Genomic DNA, 22,515 nt, shown 5'->3' with positions numbered 1-22,515 from the left:
TGATATCGCAGCCCCGTCTGGGAACAACACAAGCAGCCTCTTACCACTCAGGAAGCACTCAACGCTGGAGTCAACCATCCACTGATCATTTGGCTCTCTGTGTTCTCTGTCTAGCTTTCTTAGCTCTCTTTCCTCTCTCTCTCTCTCTCTCTTACTGTTCTCTCTCTCTCTGTAACTGTGTGGATCACGCCCCCTCTTCTCTCTCTCTTGCGTGCGCTCTCTGTCTCTCACTAACTCCCTCTCACTCACTCACTCACTCACTCACCCATCTCTCTCTCTCTCTCTTTCTCTCTCTCTCTCTCTCTCTCTCTCTCTCTCTCTCTCTCTCTCTCTCTCTCTCTCTCTCTCTCTCTTACTCTCCCTCACCCTCCATCAGTTTCTCCATCAGCTTCAGTCAGACTAGAAGGGAGTTGGAGGCTACTGGGTCTACTGTCAGATAGGCAGCACTAGATCCAACAACCCACAGGATTATTTACCTTTAAAGGAATATACTATTTTCCTTGATTCTACCTCTTGCCTTTCTGTCTTCCTTCCTTCATCAACATCCACATCCTACTCTTACTCTTCTTCCTCCTCCTCCTCCTCGTCCTCCTCCTGCCTTTCTTTCTCCTGCTTCCACACCCTGCCTCTGAGTGTGTTGGAGAGAGGCACCGTTCGCGCGGCAAAGCGGTTCGAGTGGACCTCAGTGTGAGTGTGTGTGTGTGTGTGTGTGTGTGTGTGTGTGTGTGTGTGTGTGTGTGTGAGCCTCTCCAGTCCACTCTCTCTCTCAGTGGACCAGCCCTTTTTAAATGGACTTTTATATTGGTTTGAGACTTTATCACCAGTGAAAGCAACACCACTGCCGAAGCACTACTGTACATGTTGGAATAAAAACAGATCAGAAAATCTTTAGTCCCAAGATGAGTGAGGAAGCTAAAGATAAAACCTCTGGCAAACCAGCGCATCGTAAGAAGAAAGGCAAAAAGGTATGTAAAGGGGCAAGCTTTTGGCTGTCTTTGTAAAAGCTGTGAAATGTGTTTGTATGTAGTGGTTGGTTTACACAAATGCCTCCTAGTTGTTTGTCTGGGATTTTAGAGTAAGTTTAAAGAGATGAAAGTGGTGTGTTTCATAAAAAAACAAGCCTCAAGTAGGATGGTGTGTGTGCCTTCACGCGTGTTCCTGCACGTTAACTTTGGTTTGACATTTGGTGAATGGAAAAATACTTTTGTTTGTTTCTTGTTTCTTCAATGCAAAGATCATAAAACGTTAATAAATACATAGACATATTCAACAACAGAACATATTGTACAAAGCAGTTCTGCATATAATTGTTTTTGTGTGTGTGTGTGTGTGTGTGTGTATGTGTGTGTTTGTTGTAGTGTGTATTTGACTCACCAGGAATGCAAAGCCATCATGAAAGGTCTGACTCACAAATCACTCATCGTGACCACTGGTTGCTCTGGTATTTCCAGTGCACCTGATGATCTAAAGCAGCCTCATTATTACCTAAGCAGCCACTGTAAGGATGAAGGGGTAGGGACAGCCTCAGGGTTTGGGTGGAGGGAAGCATCCGTTGTTGTTTCTCTTCAACAGCGTCAATGTGAGTCCACTGCTGTACTTCTGACACTGTCCTTCTGTCCCCAGAGGCCGTGATCAAGCTTTTGAATTAAAGGTGTTCTTAGGCACAGCACTGTGTTTATGTCATGAAAGACCATATGTTTTTGTGAGTGTGTGAGTGTGTGTGTGTATGTGTGTTTGTAAGCAGTACTAAGTGCTGTTGTGCTGTGCTGTGCTCCTGGGGCTCTGTTGTTTTGTCAGTGGGTAAGCCCATGATAAATAGGATGCAGCAGGTTCCACTGATCCCTACTGGGCAGGACAGAGAGGAGGCCTTGGCCCGGGGCCGGAGGCAGGGGACTGGAGACCAGGATAGGGGAAAGGCTAGAGGATTAGGGAAGCTTTGAGGGTATGGCTTTGAACAGTGGACCGGGCAGGGTTATCAGGTTGGGATAATTGTTTCGGTATGAATCTTTTGGCAGGGCCATGGCTGATACTGGTAAGTTCCTTTGTTGCCCCCAATATCCCTTAGTGTGTGATGTGAGAACTGATATCTCTCTGCTTTGGTTTAATCATACATCAAATTGTTGTTTTTGTCCCCAAAATACATGCAGCCACATGGGAACAAAATTCAGCGGGCATTTTTCTTGCTCCCTCTAGGAAGCGCATATCAATTGCACGCACACACGCACGCACACACACACACACACACACACACACACACACACACACACACACACACACGCACACACACACACACACACACACACGCACACGCACACGCACACACACACACACACACACACACACACACACACACACACACACACACACACACACACACACACACACACACACACAGGGCCTCAATTTGTGAAAATCAATGGCCACAGCTCAAAGGGTTTCTAAACCACAGAAAGTGAAAGAGCTGGTTACACAACTGAATCACAGAAAACCTCTAACCCTTCCCTTTTGAATTTCATAAATGTACCACAAAACTTTCAACCAAAAGAACAGATGCCTAAATTCCTCTGGCCAGGTATTTGATTTGTTTCACATAAGCAGTAATGTACTGTAATGTGTAGTAATCATCACAGGAAATACTGCCCTCACAGAAAAAACACATGATTTTGTTCAGTTTTTATTCTTATTCTTTAGTTTCTTATCCTCTTATGTTTGTTGTGTACTAAATATAAAAAAAACTATGAAAATAAAAACTTTCATTCGTTTTTTTTCCTGTGAAGCTTAATGCGTTGCATTCCATGTCTAAAATGTGCTGTATAAATAAAGCTTGATTAGATTTGATCACATGAAAACGTGTTTTTGGAACACTTCACATGTGAAGTTCATGTGGTTTTGGAACACTCCACATGTGAAATTCATGAGGTTTTTCTGTAAGTGTGGTGTTCTATGGCTAGGAAAGCCCTTTACCTCTTGCCAACTATGCATGTCAGTAGTGCTTTGGAGACGCGAGCACCTCCCTTATAGCTAGGTTGGCGTCTCTATTCAGCTATTGGATTCCACTCCTTGCCACTCCTGTCATTTGCCAAAGAGACCGAGATTGCCGAAAGGTCAGCCTCTTTGGCAAATGACAGGAGTGGCAAGGAGTGGAATGTTAGCTAAAACTGTTACCCAGACTCAGTGGTGACCAGTCATTCAGGGCAGGTGAGGCAGAGCCCCACCTGTTTTGAGCCCCACAATAAATACTTTTTATTTTTTTAAATATAGTTTTTTGTCTTGCCTGTTTTGCATGTTATTTTGGCATTAATACGTGTCACATGTCAGTTTGCAAACAATGTAAAAAAAATATATATCATTGAGTTAATAAAGCCGCATACAAACATGGTCTATTTTTTGTTTTTTTTAATAAGGCAGTTTCAAAATGCAGGTGTTTCAGCCTAGCTCAGTGCTTTCTGTGGTGGTGGGGCACCCAGCAGAAAATACGGAGCATTGCACTGTGATTGGCTCAGTCTTCTGTCACTCATGGGGACACTACATCACCACCAAGTCTAAGGGTAGAGCTAGAAAAATATAGTCCCTTGGGTGCTGCCATAGAGTTACATTAGAAATGCCCATCCAAGAAGGCTCAAGGTCATTGTCCACAGATAAAATTACATCAAATCATGTTATATGTACAGTAGATTTGATTGGACTGATCATGTCAACATCATACTTCCTAAATCTTAGCTAGCAGTCATCATCATGAATCAAGTCAACAATCTACTGGCAAATCATTTTTAATCCTTGTCATATAAAGATAAATAATGAAGAGAAATTATAGATAAAACGTATCGGTGCTCATCGGCCATTGGACATAAACATTACACAACAAGTTGGAAATCGCAAAATCAACAATGAGTGGTTTGGAAGGAATCAGTGACAGTGGCTGACTGCAAGCATTGCAAAGCGATCACTAGCCTGCTATTCAGTGGAGTGGCTGTGTGGTCCCAAATCTGAAATTAAGGGGCTCTTTTCCAAGTTTAAAATGATAAGCATTCAACATTAGCCATGCTGTCAAAACAACTGTTAACTCGGAACTGCAAAAAACTTGACTTGAGTGAATTCAAGACAACTGGGAGACGGGAATAAACGAGCTCCGACTGGGAAAATAAATGTTGTACGGTTATCCAACTCAGAATTGTAAATCCGGCCTCTTTCTAGAGCTACGACATGAAGATCAATGACGTCATCATGATTCGACCTTGTTTTTTTTTTCCGAGTTCCCAGTTGTTTTGAAAGCCCCATAAATCCAGAGAATGCCAGACTTTGATTACAAAATTTGCCCACGAAGGACCGCCACGCCACCTTCCTGTTCAAGTGAGCACAGCACAACAGGGTGAGTACAGAAATGTATTGTATGCTGTTGCATAAATTATGAAATATGCCAAGGAGATACGTATATGGTAGCTAAGAAAATAATAAAAAGTGCATGTTGTGTAGTAAGATGTTAGTAGCCCATTTGCCTCACCCTAATCATTTGGTATATTTACCCCTCTTAATGACTTGGTGGTGCACATGTAGCCTATAAGCTGTTTTAGAGAAATGTAATCATTGATTATTGTTAGAGCTTTCATTGTCTGCTTATATTCCCCCTTTATTTATCCTACGGCTCTGATTTGGTGTACAGGGTAGAACACTATACGAACGGCCCATGTTCTCAATTCTGTCACTGTACATTTTAAAAGTGTAATATTGACTGCGTCCGTCCTAGCTATCTCATTAATGTCTTAATCGAAATTACGGATTGCCTCTTATCTGCTTGTCGTCCCCTTATGTCATAATTTGTACATCTCAATTGTCATTAGAAGCCACATTTGTTTAAGCAAGTCAGCCATATCAGCTATGTTTTTTTTAAAGGCAGTAAATTAGGCTGAATGAACAGACAAGGCTCCGCTGATAGCCAACTGTAGAAGCGGTAAGATGTTGGGACTGCTGTTGGGACAGCTTTATGTAGGCCGTTTGTGGACACCGTTTGTCACCGTTAAAGTGCAATTAATGTATTTTGTTGTGTTGTGTTGTGTAGTAGCTTTGCTGGCATGTATCCCACTTTTTTTTTCCCCCCACCAAGATATAACATGTTAAAATCGCCACTGCCCAGACTACCTCCCCTACTGCATCTAACCAGACCCGTCACTCCAAATCAGTGGAGGCTGCTGAGGAGAGGATGGCCCATAATAATGGCTGAAACGGAGGAAATGGAATGGCATCAATCACATGGAAATTTTATGTTTGATGTATTTGATACCATTCCACTCATTCCGCTCTAGCCATTAGCACAAGCCCATCCTCCCCAATTAAGGTCCCACCAACCTCCTGTGCTCCCAATGTATTCTATGTATTCTATGTTCTAAGCAAACATCCAGTACAGCATCCAGTATCCAGTACAGCATCCAGTATTCAGTACAGCATCCAGTATCCAGTACAGCATCCAGTATCCAGTACAGCATTGATACCATCAGGACCTAAAGCTAGAACATTGTCAACATTAGTCACCTCACACCTCAGGATCCACAAATAGGCTCTACCATTGGGAGGATAATCAGTACAACTACTGGTGAACGATCTCTGATGAGGGCATGATACTGAGAATACCTTCTCTACCATATGCATACAAATGTATTCCTGTGATGGCATGTTAAAGTGTGTGTGTGTGTGTGTGTGTGTGTGTGTGTGTGTGTGTGTGTGTGTGTGTGTGTGTGTGTGTGTGTGTGTGTGTGTGTGTGTGTGTGTGTGTGTGTGAGCAGCAGATAAGCATGCCAGATGTGTTAATGATTGTAGCCATGGCAACTACTTTCTGTTCAGAGAGCGAGGGATAAAGAGGGCGAGAGTGAGCGAGGGAGAGTGAGTAGAGGGGGCCGGTGTTCTAGTCAACCCTGTAGCGATCAGGCCAAATATATATTTCATGAGACTCCTGATGGGAAATATTCAAGGATGCAATCAAGTACAGTATATTTTAAACGAAGGCTGCTGAATTCGACGATTATGGAAATGTCATAAATCAAACTGAAATGTAATTTGTGTCTGAGTGTTTGTGTGCAGCTTCAGATCCCAATGCCTGTCATTCAAATTCAAATGATGTAGAATCCTGGAGAGAACTTCAGTATACAGTAAAATGATATGATTGATAGATGAAGATTACTAATGACACTCCTCCCTTCTTCAGCATCGCGTTAGCATTTATTCAATGTATATTCAATGTATTTGTTCATGTAAATGATTGTCCATCCGGGTGTTGAAATATACTGTACATAGGTGAAGGATGTACATACAGCTGTGAGTTTTTTGCTCCAGATACAGTCCCTCTCATTGGAGGACAGTGGGGACATCCTGGCCTGTCACCTCACATTACAAGAGGGGACAGCAGGTAATCTGTCTGTCTCCGTTGTCATGGCAATGACCCAACTCTGTGATGCTAAACTTCTGCAACTCAGTACTAGGAAGGTGTTCCTAATGCTTGGTATACTCAGTGTATAATAATAATATAATAATAATAATATAATAATATATGCCATTTAGCAGACGCTTTTATCCAAAGCGACTAACAGTCATGCTGTATGGTTGGTTATTGTCTGATGTTGACAAAAGCAGTGACACTTGGAAATATGTTTATCTATGTGAGACAAAATTATGTTATTTTGTGAGGTCAAAGGTGAGGCATTGGTTTATTTAGGAAGGACAAATATGATGTAGGGGACTGGAATTACTCTGTAGAGTTTTGCCATTTCTTTCTTCCATCTTTTGTTTTAAATGATGGCCCAATGCCTTTCTCCGTGGCAACGGGACTGATATTGCAGTGCTCTGGTATTTGTCTTAGTGAAATAACTCTGACAGTGACTAAGAGCCCTGTGTTTAGAAGATTGGTGATATAATCCCATATCAGAGCATTGTCGATAACAACACAGTCTTTCTGAAAGTGCTGACAGAATTCTCCCACGCAATACGTTGATGTACCAGTCTGTGTTTTTTCTTCTAGATTAAGTTAATGGACCTGGCACAGAGTGTATCCTTAAGCGGAATAGGTTTACGCTTTAGATTAGAAAGTATATCAAGAGGAGCAGGATGTGTGTGTGTATGTGTGTGTAAGAGAGAGACGGAGAGAAAGGGAAGAAGAGAGAGTAGCCCAAACCAATGAGAATAGAAGAAACAAAGTGAGGGGGTGTGTGTGTGCACACTGTGACATACTGATGTATCAAATTAATATTTGGGGATTTTATTTATGTGTAATGTTAGTAATGTTGTGGGAAAACATTGCTGGTGTGTGTGAGAGATTTTCCTTTGCCTTTTCCTTCTTCACCCCTCCACCTCACATTTTTTAAGCTCATGGGTGTGGCATGATAATCATACACCACCGTCCTTAAACGTGTGCACGCAGACACACACACACACACGCATCTTCTTCTGGGATCTTTCTTGTGCTCCTCCAGGCAGATGTGCCCCAGCACAGCTGCATGCCCTGGGGAGAGGGCAGAGGGATCAACCTGTCAGCCAGTCAGGAGAAAATCAGACACAAATGAACTGTATCTGTCTCCCACAGCGAGAGAACGAGAAGGAGGGCAGAGCATGGAGAGAGACAGAGATAGACAGAGACATAGACAGAGACATAACGCACATTACATGGAGAGAGGGAGAGAGAGAGAAAGAGAGAGAGAGGAGGACAGCAAGATAATGCGAGAGAGTGAAATAGAGTGAGAGAAAGAGAGCATATATATATATATATATAGAGAGAGAGAGAGAGAGAGAGAGAGAGAGAGAGAGAGAGAGAGAGAGAGAGAGAGAGAGAGAGAGAGAGAGAGAGAGAGAGAGAGAGAGTATTTATACAGCAGCAAACTGGCACTAAATCATCGTCACGGTGTGTGGGTCTGTTGCCATGGTTGTGGTAGCGTTTCTCTGAAGCGAGGTAGGGGGAGTTAAATAAATCAACATTAGCCTGACCCCCACCCAATGGCATTGGTGCCATTTTCCACTGGTGATGTAAACCAATTCCAGAGCAGCAGGATGGCTCTTTCCTTCTCCTGCACCCCAGGCCTTTAGGGCAGGAAGTGAGCATGAGGCACTGTCGCTGGTAGCTCTAGAAACCAAACCCCTGGACCAGAAATATGATTATTGTCACACACAAACATACACATATGCACAGAGACACACATATCAGACACTCTTAGAAAAAAGGGTTGCAAAAGGGTTCTTTGGATGTCCCCATATGAGAACACTTTTTGATTCCATGTGGAACCTTTTTTGGTTCCAGGTATAACTCTTTTGGGTTCCATCTAGAACCCTCTGTGGAAAGGGTTCTACATGGAACCCAAATGAGTTCTACCTGGAACCAAAAAGGGTTCTTCAAAGGGTTATCCTATGGGGGCAGCCAAAGAACCCTTTTTTGGTCCTAGATGGCACCTTTTTTTCCCCTAAGAGTGTAGGTTTCCAAGCACATACAGTATCAGATGTAATGAACCAGGAATTCCAGGAACAGGTGTCTTCCACCCACAACAATCCACCTTTTTAACCTTGTCTCTATTCTCTTCTCCATCAGCGTAGAACAACTTTGGGAAAATGTCACCCTTTATTGAGTTTCATGGTCAGCGCCTGAGAGAGTGAGTGTGCCAGCTTGTACTCAGCTCAATAGAAACCAGTGTCTTTCTGTTCCTCTCTTTGTGCATGGTCACAAAACATTAATGCTGAGTCAAGGCATCCCCTGAAATGTTGCTGAATGCTTTCCAAATCCGAGGGCCACAAGGCAACTGAAAGGCCCACATTTCAACCTGTTCTGGCTCAGGCTTTGATGTCTTTGAGCCTATTCCAGAGAGCTCTTTACAGATGTAGGATCTTAATTTTAACCAGTTTGCTACAGCAGGAAATAATCCTGCAGCAACAGGAAATAGGAACTATTGTGTGGATTACAATGAACGGATATATTTGTTGAGGGGGTTGATACATTTTTTGTAAGGGAAAATCGAGTCTGAAATTACAAACTTCAGAAGCCTTTAAAAACCTAAAACCAGGAAAGTTCTCCTGCAACAGGGTGATCAAATTAAGATCCTATATCTGTATGTGGTCCTTTGGCAGTGTTGCTGAACCTCTGGCATTGCCTCCGTAAGATCATTCTACAAAAATGTCTTCATGTTCAATGTCTTGCTTCTTGCTCACTCCGCCTGCCACCTCATCGACTCCAAAGAACTGTCAGTCCTGGTCTAAGTCACCAGGATGCAAAAACCCTTTTATCAAGTCTGAGATCTTCTTTAAGCTCTCCTGAGTGTCACCATGGCAACTGTAAAAGCTATTGAAAAGAATATACTGAGCTCTACCAAAAGTCATTTATTAAACACTGTACATTGACAGTGAAGAATTTCAGCTTCAGTATAATTTAGCAGGGAACAATGTACAGTGAGGGAAAAAAGTATTTGATCCCCTGCTGATTTTGTACGTTTGCCCACTGACAAAGAAATGATCAGTCTATAATTTTAATGGTAGGTTTATTTGAACAGTGAGAGACAGAATTACAACAAAAGAATCCCGAAAAACGGATGTCAAAAATGTTATAAAATGATTTGCATTTTAATGAGGGAAATAAGTATTTGACCCCTTGTCACGGCTGTCAAAAGGAGAGGACCAACAAACCGTGACGCAGAGGAGAAACAAACACTACTCAAAAACAATCACCCACAAAACCCAGGAAGAAAAACCCCTACTTAAGTATGATCTCCAATTAGAGGCAACGAGGACCAGCTGCCTCTAATTGGAGATCATCCCAAACAAACCAACATAGAAATACTAGAACCTAAGAACATAGAAATAGAAAACATAGAATAAACCCCCCTGTCACGCCCTGACCTACTCTACCCTAGAAAATAACAGCTTACCATGGTCAGGATGTGACACCCCTCTGCAAAACATGACTTAGTACTTGGTGGCAAAACCCTTGTTGGCAATCACAGAGGTCAGATGTTTCTTGTAGTTGGCCACCAGGTTTGCACACATCTTAGGAGGGATTTTGTCCCACTCCTCTTTGCAGATCTTCTCCAAGTCATTAAGGTTTCGAGGCTGACGTTTGGCAACTCGAACCTTCAGCTCCCTCCACAGATTTTCTATGGGATTAAGGTCTGGAGACTGGCTAGGCCACTCCAGGACCTTAATGTGCTTCTTCTTCAGCCACTCCTTTGTTGCCTTGGCCGTGTGTTTTGGGTCACTGTCATGCTGGAATACCCATCCACGACCCATTTTCAATGCCCTGGCTGAGGGAAGGAGGTTCTCACCCAAGATTTGACGGTACATGGCCCCGTCCATCGTCCCTTTGATGCGGTGAAGTTGTCCTGTCCCCTTAGCAGAAAAACACCCCCAAAGCATAATGATTCCACCTCCATGTTTGACGGTGGGGATGGTGTTCTTGGGGTCATTGGCAGCATTCCTCCTCCTACAAACACGGCGAGTTAAGTTGATGCCAAAGAGCTCCATTTTAGTCTCATCTGACCACAACACTTTCACCCAATTGTCCTCTGAATCATTCATATGTTCATTGGCAAACTTCAGACGGGCATGTATATGTGCTTTCTTGAGCAGGGGGACCTTGCGGGCGCTGCAGGATTTCAGTCCTTCACGGCGTAGTGTGTTACCAATTGTTTTCTTGGTGACTATGGTCCCAGCTGCCTTGAGATCATTGACAAGATCCTCCCGTGTAGTTCTGGGCTGATTCCTCACCGTTCTCATGATCATTGCAACTCCACAAGGTGAGATCTTGCATTGACCCCCAGGCCGAGGGAGATTGACAGTTCTTTTGTGTTTCTTCCATTTGCGAATAATCGCACCAACTGTTGTCACTTTCTCACCAAGCTGCTTGGCGATGGTCTTGTAGCCCATTCCAGCCTTGTGTAGGTCTACACTCTTGTCCCTGACATCCTTGGAGAGCTCTTTGGTCTTGGCCATGGTGGAGAGTTTGGAATCTGATTGATTGATTGCTTCTGTGGACAGGTGTCTTTTATACAGGTAACAAACTGAGATTAGGAGCACTCCCTTTAAGAGTGTGCTCCTAATCTCAGCTCGTTACCTGTATAAAAGACACCTGGGAGCCAGAAATCTTTCTGATTGAGAGGGGGTCAAATACTTATTTCCCTCATTAAAATGCAAATCAATTTATGACATTTTTGACATGCGTTTTTCTGGATTTTTTTGTTGATATTCTGTCACTCACTGTTCAAATAAACCTACCATTAAAATTATAGACTGATCATTTCTTTGTCAGTGGGCAAACGTAGAAAATCAGCAGGGGAGGAAATACTTTTTTCCCTCACTGTATGTCATGATATTAGTCAACCTATGCTTTTTTTTATAATTGCTTCCAACACTCTATGCCCCCCTCCTTTGGGGAAGAGCACATTTGGTTAATACAGGAGTAATATAGGAATGTAGCTATAATCTCGCAACTCTTCCCTGGGGGAAGCTCTGTGCCGACTAGGCCAAGCCAGACAGGTTCCTTTGCTCCGTCCTCAGGTTGAAGGATGGCTGTAATCCCCGTCGGTGGATCCCTGACCCACTCCAGAACATCACGTCACGTCTCTGCTTGGAGCCACAGCGTTTTTCCCAGGCTCTCTGGTGTCGGCGTAGGAACCCGATAGGCTGCTCCTGAGACAGGGGGCTGGGGGTGGAGAATGTGGTCTGGAAGAGCATTTAAATGTCCCAGCGCTCCCGAGGGACGTAGATCTGGGGGTGACAGCGATGTAACATGACCCCACAGGGAATAACATCACCTGGGACAGCCAGCTCCCCCAAAGTGGGGGAGAGAGATAAGGTGGAGGAAGGAAAGTAGGGACAGAAAGAGAGAGAGACAAGCATACAGACAGAGAGAGAGCGAGAGAGAGCGGGGGGGATAGGGAGAGAGAGAGAGAACATCTTAAGCAGAGAGGGATGTCAGCATATAGAGAGAAAGGAAGCCGTGAGAGAATGTGAGTTCAGAAGTCGAATTGGAAAGGGGAAAGGTAGTGAGAGGTCGATACTCACACCTAAAAAAACCTTCCTCAGTCATGCGATTCAAATTCCCATTGGAATTTCATACAGAGCAATGCCATGACCAGCTAATGACACAGTAATGTCACAATATTCATAGTGTTATTATTGCAGACTGGCAGTAGTGATGCTGTTATGATATTTTTAGCTCTCTGAAAACTGAGTAGAACAGGAGAGGAGGTGCCCCTTGTCATAATTTATGGTGTAGTCTAAGTGACCGTTTTGAAGAGCCACACTGAGCCTTCACTGATTCAGCTACTTTACCCAACACTGTGTTTGGCCTGGGTTCACAGACACACACACTCACTCATGCATTACAATTATCTTCACCTCACTATACATAATGGAATGTGTGTGTGTGTGTGTGTGTGTGTGTGTCTTTAATATTCTTTAAAAGGAAATGGATATTCGATTGGCAGATCCAAAGTTCACTTACATAGCTAATAGAGGAATGAGAAATAGGATGAGAGAGAAAGTGAGTTCTCTGGTAAGCAGAGATGATGGAGAAATGAAATGAGAAATCCGAGTGATAGGTTCAGGGTTAGGGTGAACACACTGAGCTACACCCACTCTATGCTGACATGCTTTAAGCATATAGATGTGATTCACCAGATTTTCCTTTGGGCCTGGGATAGTCCATTCCCCCACCATAGGCTTTAATGAGGAACCCAGAGACTGTTTGTTCTGTTCTGTCATTACTTCCCTCTTTTCTCAGCAACAAATTTGAAATTGTATTGCTTCTGTAAGAGTGTTTTGCAAAAAACTTACCATTACAAATCAGTTTTTAACAGTCGAAACATGCAATACTTGTTAGGTGCCTCCTAAGAAGAGGTAGGTGCAGGAGTCAGGAGCAGGAAAGCAAGGAATTTCCAGTAGCACAATCGTTTATTGAACGTCCCAAACACGACAACAACAGGTGGGGAAACACACCCAACGAAGTCGCCACACACAGGGAAATAAATCTACCACACAGAGGAGAAACCTCTACTCCTAAATACACTACAACGGTACAACATGACCGTGAGGAGAAAAACCCTGTGGCGCAAACACGCACCCCTAGCAGAGCAACAACAGCAAATAATCCCCCACAAACACGCACCCCTAGCAGAGCAACAACAGCAAATAATCCCCCACAAACACGCACCCCTAGCAGAGCAACAACAGCAAATAATCCCCCACAAACACGCACCCCTAGCAGAGCAACAACAGCACATAATCCCGCACAAACACGCACCCCTAGCAGAGCAACAACAGCAAATAATCCCCCACAAACACGCACCCCTAGCAGAGCAACAACAGCAAATAATCCCCCACAAACACGCACCGCTAGCAGAACAACAACAGCAAATAATCCCGCACAAACACGCACCCCTAGCAGAGCAACAACAGCAAATAATCCCACACAAAAATAGCAGGCAGCGGAGGTTAATAAACCCACCGAAATTAACTAATAGGACACAGGTGTAAACAAAACAGACAGACACAAACGAAAAGGAAAAATGGATCTGTGGCAGCTAGTAGGCCGGCGACGACGACCGCCGAGCACCGCCCGAAACAGGGAGAGGACTGGGAGAGGAGCCACCTTCGGTGGAAGTCTTGACAATACTGAACTAAAGGCATCAGCTCAATCACAGAATAGATCACTGAGTACTTCTCCTTCAGTTTATTTTATAAGCCTGTTTCGTGTGACATAGCAGCCTTTTTGAAGAGGAGTTAGTCGAGATTGGAAAGGGGTAGTCTCAGTCGGAGGGGGTGTGAAATTACTGCAGGGATATAAGGCTTGGCCAGAGAGGGCTTTGGGGGGTTTGTAGAGGGCTACTTTAGTAGTTAGTTGTTGTTGTCAGTGACACATTTCTGGAGCCTGTGGTCAGTAGGAGTGTGGAGTGTAACAACCTCCCACCGAGACTGTGTGAGACTGTTAACGAGATACCCCAGAAAGCAAATCAACTCTGGGTGTAAGTGTGTGTGTGTGTGTGTGTGTGCTTGCATGTGGTGTGCCACGAGCATGTGTACATGCGTGAGTGTTGTATGCGTGTGTTTGTTTGTTAATGAAACGCCTCAGAAAACAGACCTCATCTCTCAAGAGGACTGTGAGGACTGTGAGGAGTGTGAGGACTGTGAGGACTGTGAGGAGTGTGAGGGTGTGTGCTTCTCTATTTATATGTGTGTGTGTGTGTCAGAGAGACAGGCATCAAAAGCGAGAGGCCCCTTTTCTAGGTACAAAGAGCACACCATAGATCTGTCCTACTTAACAAATATGGATGTATGTTGCATGTTGGTGTCTTCTGTCCGTGTTCACTACGCCTGTGATCTTACAGACTCATAGATACAGTTTCATCTCGGAGTGGAGAGGCCCCCCACTACCCTACATATAGAACAGGCCAGGGTGCCGGCAGGAAGGCATTAGCCCGGCCAATCCCTCAGCCAGACACTAATTGAAGACAGAGAGCAAAGCTGTAGCCAGAGCAACCAGAGCGGCCATCGTAGCTTGTTGCACCAAATGTCCTGAGTTGTGCCTCACACACACATACAGTGAGAATGAATTCTCTCTGACACTTAAAGGGATACTTTGGGATTTTGGCAATGAGGCCCTTAATCTACTTCCCCAGAGTCAGATTAACTCATTTATACAATTTTTTGTCTGTGTGTCCAGTATGAAGTAAGTTGCTAACTAGTGCTAGCACAATTGCAAACTAGCGTTAACGCAATGTTGGAAGTCTATGGATATCTGTAGCACAATGACTGGAGGTCTATGGGTATCTGTAGCACAATGACTGGAGGTCTATGGGTATCTACTAGTACGGTTGCAGATACCCATAGACTTCCACTCATTGCGCTAATGCTAGTTTGCAATTGTGCTAGCACTAGTTAGCAATTTACTTCAAACTGCATGCAGAGACATAAAAAAATCTGACTCTGGATAAGTAGATAAAGGGTCTCATTGACAAAATCCTGAAGTATCCCTTTAATGATATGTGATTAATGCGAGCGGAGAGAACAGGGAGGGAGGGTTGGAGGAAACATCAGAGGGGTCTGGAGATGATGTAATGGAGGCCGGGGGGGGTAGGGTGGATGGAACTGGTGGGGGAGGGAGGGAGGCTCTTATCCATTTGTGTCATGAATAAATCTCAGCAGATAGGAGCAGCAGCAAAGCTCATTTTGAAAGAGAATTGTGACTTTTTTCCCCTCAGGATATTGATCCCTTCTTAGACCTGCAAGGTCAGCTCTGGATGTCATCTCTTATTGGGATTGGGATTTGGGTAGGATAAGCTGATCCTGGATCTGCATTAGACAGGTGACCTTTCCCCTAAGGCAGAGGCTATCCCTTTCCACAGGCAGGCCGGAGGGAGATCCTGCTGGTGCCAGTCTATGAACCTGGTAGAGCTCCAGAAGAGCTCCAGATCTGATGGGCGGCTCTCCAGACTCTGGGCAGAGGCAGGGTCACTGGAAGGGTAGCCTGCTGTAGAGGTGGTTGGTCCATGTGGACAAAAGAAAGTGAGAGGTGTCAGTGTGGCTGAGTAACAGGTGTAAAAACCTGAGTGGGAACATGGGGAGAGGTCTTTGCATTTAGAAGACCATCTTGTCCAGTGTGATTTACAATAATAAGTAATAATAAGAAGAAGAAGTGCATTCAGGGAGGAGACTACCACAACACATAGCTTAATAATGACCCTCTTCAATACAACACAGAGGAAACACAATGGAAATCTCTGATCTCTGGAATTACCACATGGAAAAGGTGTTACATAAAGCTGTGTGGGAAGATGTGATCAACTCTGAAAGTCAGAGTCCACATTATGAAATACAGTCAGCTAGGAGTACTGCTGTGGAGGCCATGTATCTGCTGAAATGACAATGATCTGGGATTTGACTCTGTGTGTGTGTGTGTTCAGGTGTGCAGGTGCAAATATAAAATATAGTTGGATCTCTCCCTCTAGATTCTTCAGACGCAAACCCTTTATTAGTGTAATTCTACAGGCTCCAAGTCTGAGTACTTAATAACACACTTCCTCGACCGGCAAAGTCAGCACAGCCCAAGATCACTGTCCGGAGGCTGAAACCCCCACAGTGCCCAGTACAGCCACGACTGTGAGAACCATCCTATACACGCATGCACTCACACACACACACACGCACGCACGCACACACACACACACACACTCTCTCTCTCTCTCTCTTACACTACAACCAAGCTTATATTATACCTATTCTATGGAGTCAAGTACTGTATATCTAGAAATAATATGGCAGAGAAACCTCTATGTGATATGTTTGGGATATCTTGGTTTAAGAATATAATTGCAATAATGGGTGGTTTTGTAATCCAAGCCACAGCTGCGATTAGCTGAAAACCACATTGCTATTGATGGGGCCTCGTCCTGTGAATTGGTAATGTTATGAGATGGTACTGATACTGAGACAGCCAGAGAGGAAATTGAGTTAGCATGAATTCTGCTCACTTTAAAATCAGTTTTAAGTTGGGTTTATGCAAAGAACCTAGGCAAGACAGAGATATCATCAGATCTTCAGACAAGGAAATGTGTCCTTTTAGTGGGTGCTTTGTAAAAATGTCTGTCTATTCCATAATGCTATCTGAACTCTTCCATTATCCTCTCAGCCTGTTTGGGAGGGGATATACTCTGGTCTTTCCAGGGATAAAGGAGGAGAGTGGATCCAGCTTCTATAGTGGGGATTTACCTTATTATTCTGCCTATAATGCCAGCTAATTAGAGCTGTCGAGCTGCTGATCATTTGAATTAAGGAACACTGTCTGAAGAGCCGAACAAATGTCAGATTTTCTATAGAGAGATGGTTAGGTCCCATTTGAGTGTGCTGCTGAGTATCAGGAGATCATGCAAACACTGTTTCACTGTGGATAAAGGCAACCCCAGAGCGAGCCTGACAGAACATGTTATGTGATAGAATACCATAGAATTAGATTTCTCCAAACAAATTCTTAGAGTTGACTCTTTCAAAGGAAGAAAAAAAGACATGGAAAACAGCTAACGCCTTACAAATGTTGTCAAATCTTATCTCACCATTTATCTCTGGCCTTACACTGAATACAGCAAAAACAATCATCTAAACCCATACCCTCACTCACTGTGTGGTGAAATAAGGGGCAGTTTGCTTCACATCTTATATATAGACCATGTCATAGAAATATAGTAGAATTGATTTCTTTATATGGACCATGTATCTCTCTGCTCTGAGTAGTGCACTAATGAACTAGCATAGTGTTATGAGTCAGGGTCATGGTAGTTGTAGTGTAAGGAATGAAGTTGGATTAGAGGCCAACACTTCATCTATCACCCATCAGAGTGCCTCTGCCCTACTCACATTGACAGATAAAAGATAGGCGGAACATTCAGCGGTTCTCACATTGGTTCTCCCTCTCCCTCATCTTCATCCCTCTCTCTGTCTCTCTTGCTCCCTGTATATGTTTCTCTATGATCCTTTTTCCCTCTATCACTCTGTACGTCTCTTGCTTTGTTTACCTTTCTGCTCTATCTGTCAATCTCTTACTTACTGGTGACTGGGTGACAGACAAGTGAAGTTAGAAGGCAGGAGACTTCAGCCACCCCAGTCATAGACTGTTCTCTCTGCTACCGCACGGCAAGCGGTACCGGAGCTACAAGTCTAGGTCCAAAAGGCTTCTTTACAGCTTCTACCCCCAAGGTGTAAGACTGCTGAACACCTAATCAAATGGCTACCCAGACTTTTTTTACGCTGCTGCTACTCGCTGTTTATTATCTATGCATAGTAACTTACCATTACCTACATGTACATATTACCTCAATTACATCGACTAACCTGTACCCCCGCTCATTGACTCGGTACCGGTACCTCCTGTATATAGTCTCGTTATTGTTATTTTATTGTTGATCTTTTATTTTTTACTTTAGTTTATTTACTGAATATTTTTCTTAACTCTTATTTTTCTTAAAAACTGCACTGTTGGTTAAGGGCTTGTAAGTAAGCATTTCACTGTAAGGTTTACACCTGTTGTATTTGGCGCATGTGATAAATAAAATGACATTTTATTTGATTTGAGGCGGGTAGAGATTCTACACATAGTCCTCCCTCTTTGTACACATGCACAGCACACACTGGCACACGTCTGTACATCAAAGCCCTCATCATCCTCTGCCTGCCAACAAGTAGGATCAGTGGCCTAGAGAGTGAGAGAGACAGAGAGAGCAAGAGAAAGAGAGAGAAAGAGAGAGAGAGAGAGAGAGAGAGAGAAAGAGAGAGAGAGAGGTTCCCCCCCTGAGTGTGTTGATAGCTTTCATAAAGCCTGAGCGGAAGCAATGAACACTTGCTGTTATGTCCGACTCTACATCTATTTCCTCTCCTGGAGACGCGCCACTGAACCCTGCATCTGGAGCATTCCCTGGAAGTCTGCTTTAACAAGCTCTCAAGAGTGTGTGAAAGTATGATTGTGTATTTACAAATGTGTGTGCCTGTTTATCTGAGTGTGTATGTGCTGAGAGGGTACACACTGTGTGTGTGTGTGTGTGTGTGTATTAAATGAGCCCTTAATTAAAATGAAGTGAATAGCTTGAGGAGTGATTTGGGTCAGACAAAGAATGGGCTCTCCTGCTGTTGACGAGGGAAGTCTCTCTCTATGGCCCAGATAATGGTAGTTCAGCTCAAAGCACTAATCAATGTGTGAGTGTCTCAATGCAATGGCATAACCCCATTAACAGCCTGTTTGAGTCGGATAAGTCATCTCTGAACCAACCAACCTCCCCAAATGGCACCTTCTTAATTTCCAACTGAAAAGCACAACTAGAACTATATGCATCAGTCTCAACTCTGGAGCAGACAAAAATATCTTGACATAATATTGAATGTTAATAAGCAACAATGCTCTTTATTTAATCTTTGTGTAGACAGACAGACAGCCATGGCAGGGAAGCACATGCGAATGATCCTTTATCATGCCAGCCAGTGTGTCTCTCTGACTGTGTCTCAGCACAGATGAATCCATTTCATCTTCTAACAGAACTCAAAAACTGGAAATCTCAGACATGAGTGTAGTTCCAATATCAATGTCTGTCGCTGAAAAATGCCAAACACACTGGAAAAGTCAGTTTGGCTTTAAGACTAAGAATAAGAACAGACTCTTTAAAACAAATCTGTAATCACAGGAGATTAAAATGACTGGCAGTCAGGCAGATGCATTTCAGATGTTTTTAAATCTGGTAGGTTTAGCTAAGAATGTGTGCCAAATATGTGTGAATGTGTTTTTTGTAGCGCAGTAGCCTGCCAGTGAAGTAGTCTACTCTTCTGTCTTCTATTTGCGGCTCTGTGCCTGCGCGCCCCTGTCAGTTGCCTAGGAGACCGCGCGAGGCTGAGCGTTTGCTCGCCAGGCGCGCTGACCCCTCCAGACCAAAGCAAGCGCACGCAGAACGCCGGTGAAAGCTACAGGTAGCCTAACCTCAATTTTATATTAATTCACAGAGCGACACACGGCGCATGGATTCAAACTGTTTTACTATTTCTCAACATCTCCTTTTAGTAGATTTACAGGTGGGTAAACAAATTTGTTATATTAGTTCATGTATTTTATCCCCCTACTGCCCATTGCTTCATTCATCTGACCCCCTCTGTTGTCTCATGGGTTGCATCCTTTCAGAGTGAAGCTCATTAGTTGATCTCCTAACCAGATTATCTGAGCCATTGGTTGATTAACTCACTGTAACCCTTATGTCACTTGTTGCTAAAGTGTGCCGAACAGCCTGCTTTTTCCATAATACCATAGTTGTGTAGGCCTTACAGCTTAGGCTATTGTTCTGTTTGTAGCCAAGTAGGCCTACCAAACTTTGGTGTTGCTTTTCTGTTCTGATATGTCTGATACTGTTGTAGGGGGATGTTAGATTATTGTCTTATCTTTTCAGATTCTATTCCAAACAGAAATTCTCCCTTTCTGTGGTTAGTTTATCTATAGGCCATACTCAATGGTAGAGGAACCAATGAGATTCCTCTGTGGGTCCGTGTTTGAATGCTCTACTTTGACCTCTCAGCTTTTCATTTCCCCTCTGGCTGAGTAGCAATGACAGTATGAGGTCAGTGGAGAAGGTGAAGATATAGCCTGGGTGGCTGCGGTTATGGGGATTTAGAGTGATATACGCATCGGTGCCCAAATGTTATCTCAGCGTTGAGGTGGAGATGATGACAGCTTTCATGTGGGGATGGGAGGAGGGAGAATGAGGGGGGGGGGTCGTATCCCCCACCCCCACTCGCAGAATGACTCCACTTGAGTGACATTTGAAATTTCCACTGATGTGTGACTGAAGTCGCAGCATTTGAAAGGAGTAAGAGAGGAGGGGGGATGGAGTGAGGACAGGGAGGGGATGAGGAAGGGTGTTGCTTATGAGGTTCGCCCTGGATCTCATCTCAGCGCTATAAGGCTTGTAGGGAACATTGATAAGTGCCTGCATCTTCTCTCTCTCTCTCTCTGGGATATTGTGTTTCAGAGATGGAGAAGATGATTGCATCTCATTGATGTATGACTTGGTTTAATGTTGTTGCTGTGAAATCCCAGCTAGCACATTTGGATCCTTGGAAGTTGTGGGAACGTATGTTTTTGGTTTCCCATTGGTTCAGGGAACGACACTATAAGTTTCCTGACCGGTAATAGAATGTTCTCTGAATGTTACTAAAGTTCTTGGAACAATTTGAGAACATTACTTTAAATAGAACCATGAGGTAACCTGTAAGAAACATTATGCTGAAGTACTGAAATTTCCAAATGAAGAACATTGTTTCTTAATGTTCTCTGAACTATTTGAGAACATTCCCAATGTCAAACCAGTTGCAGAACGTTCCTAGAACATTACCATAATTGAAATTAAATGTAACGTTGTTTGAACTTTTAGGAAACGTTCTTTTAAAGTAATGAAATCAAGAGAATTATAATATTTTGCTAAGTTCCTTAAATTTGCTGAGAATTTTCCAAAGTCAAGCAACTATCCAGGGCTGGGTTTCCCAAAAGCATCGTAGCACTAAGATAATCTTAATTCCATTTAAACTAAATGGACTGGACGAAAGATGATCTTAGTGCTACGATGCTTCTGGGAAACCCAGCCCTACTCCATTCCCAGAAAAATGTGGGAAAGTTGTATGTAAAATAACCATAGGACAACCGTTATGTGCTAGCTGGGATGCATCGAACACTAATTGATGATCGACTGATGTTTACTTTAGGTCCGTTTTCAGATCCACGTAATGTGAAAACTAAAGTAGAATTGACAGCAATGTGTTTCTTGTAGACCTCAGAGAAGAGGCTACGCTGATTTGCAGTCATTTCTGAAGATCTCATGTCTGGCACTCCTCACTGTGTTTTTCTTGACTAAGGAAGTCGTCTGTGTGGAGATCCATAATTAGTTACCAAAGTGTATGCTGGGAGTTTATCCAATCAGCAGACTCCCTGATTAGGAGTCTTGTTTATCAGTTTTCAATCGTCAAGGAACAGGATAGTCAGGTAACAATTGTTGTTACAATTCATACCACGGTAAATCATTAATTCTAAGCATAGCCGTCCGTGCTGATTGATGCATGATTACTGTACTTGTTTCCACAAGTGCATCGCCCAGTATTTCATTAGAATAGACCTCTATTTTTGATGCAAGGTCTTGAGGCGTAAAGAAGCCCTGCCTGTTCAATCAGAGGCAGAAAGGCAGTGAGGATTTTAACGCACACACACCGTTGCATGACTTTGCTATACAGCCGGATTAACTTCTCAAAATTGAATTTGCATGATTAACTGTTACAATTTCTGATATTCTCATTTGTCGTCTATATGAATTATATGGGCAGGAAGAGGCATAATGGATCCGTATTAGCTACAGTTTTGAAATGCATCATTTCAGTTTCTGTGGATTACAGCTGTAACTGGCATTAATTGCATTTTCCCTTCATCTGAGTAGTGTTGATTGACTGACACACACACACACACACACACACACTGATGTTTGTGTGTGTTATATAAATATGGCCCTCATCCATGGCTCAGCTCTGCCTCCATGTAGGGCTGTGTAGGACAGGGGCTAGAGTTCATGTGAGGCGTGTCAAGTCCTTGAGTCGGGAGGAGAGTGCACGACATTTATGCCACCTCTTGTCTCTCCTCTTATCTCTGTCTTAGTGTGAATATGAGAAAGAGGGAGTGTGTTAGAATGTTTATCACATAGGGTATGCATAACCTTACCCTTCTTAAACGTTGGGCTTGATTGTAGTGTGTTATGGCAACAAATGCATTTTTTTCAAAGAACCTGTTACAATATTGGAATGCACTTTTGTATGCGATATCATTCATTGGACCCTGTAACCTTATCCCTGTCAACGTAAGAGCTAATGTAGTAGTGGAAAAACTACGGCCAGCCTTGGATGGCCAATGTGTCCTTCTTGCCAATCAGTGAAAACGAAACCTGCATGCCATAGGCTGTCCTATGTGAACAGAAACTAGAGTACAGGCATCTCATGAAG

General features: G+C 43.4%; 1 protein-coding gene across 1 annotated transcript in view; it reads left to right on the top strand.

Moving 5' to 3' along the window:
• Window positions 1-352: 352 nt before the first annotated feature.
• LOC106577144 (ankyrin-3) overlaps window positions 353-22,515 on the top strand; it is a 165,666-nt gene continuing 143,503 nt past the window's right edge. The window contains exon 1 of the mRNA XM_045700915.1: window positions 353-965. Coding sequence (XP_045556871.1) covers window positions 900-965 — 66 coding nt within the window. The 5' untranslated portion in view covers window positions 353-899. The remainder of the gene's footprint in view (window positions 966-22,515) is intronic.

The sequence above is a fragment of the Salmo salar genome, chromosome ssa18, assembly GCF_905237065.1.
Source record: "Salmo salar chromosome ssa18, Ssal_v3.1, whole genome shotgun sequence".
Taxonomy (NCBI): Eukaryota; Metazoa; Chordata; class Actinopteri; order Salmoniformes; family Salmonidae; genus Salmo; species Salmo salar.
This window is presented reverse-complemented; position numbering and strand designations above follow the sequence as displayed.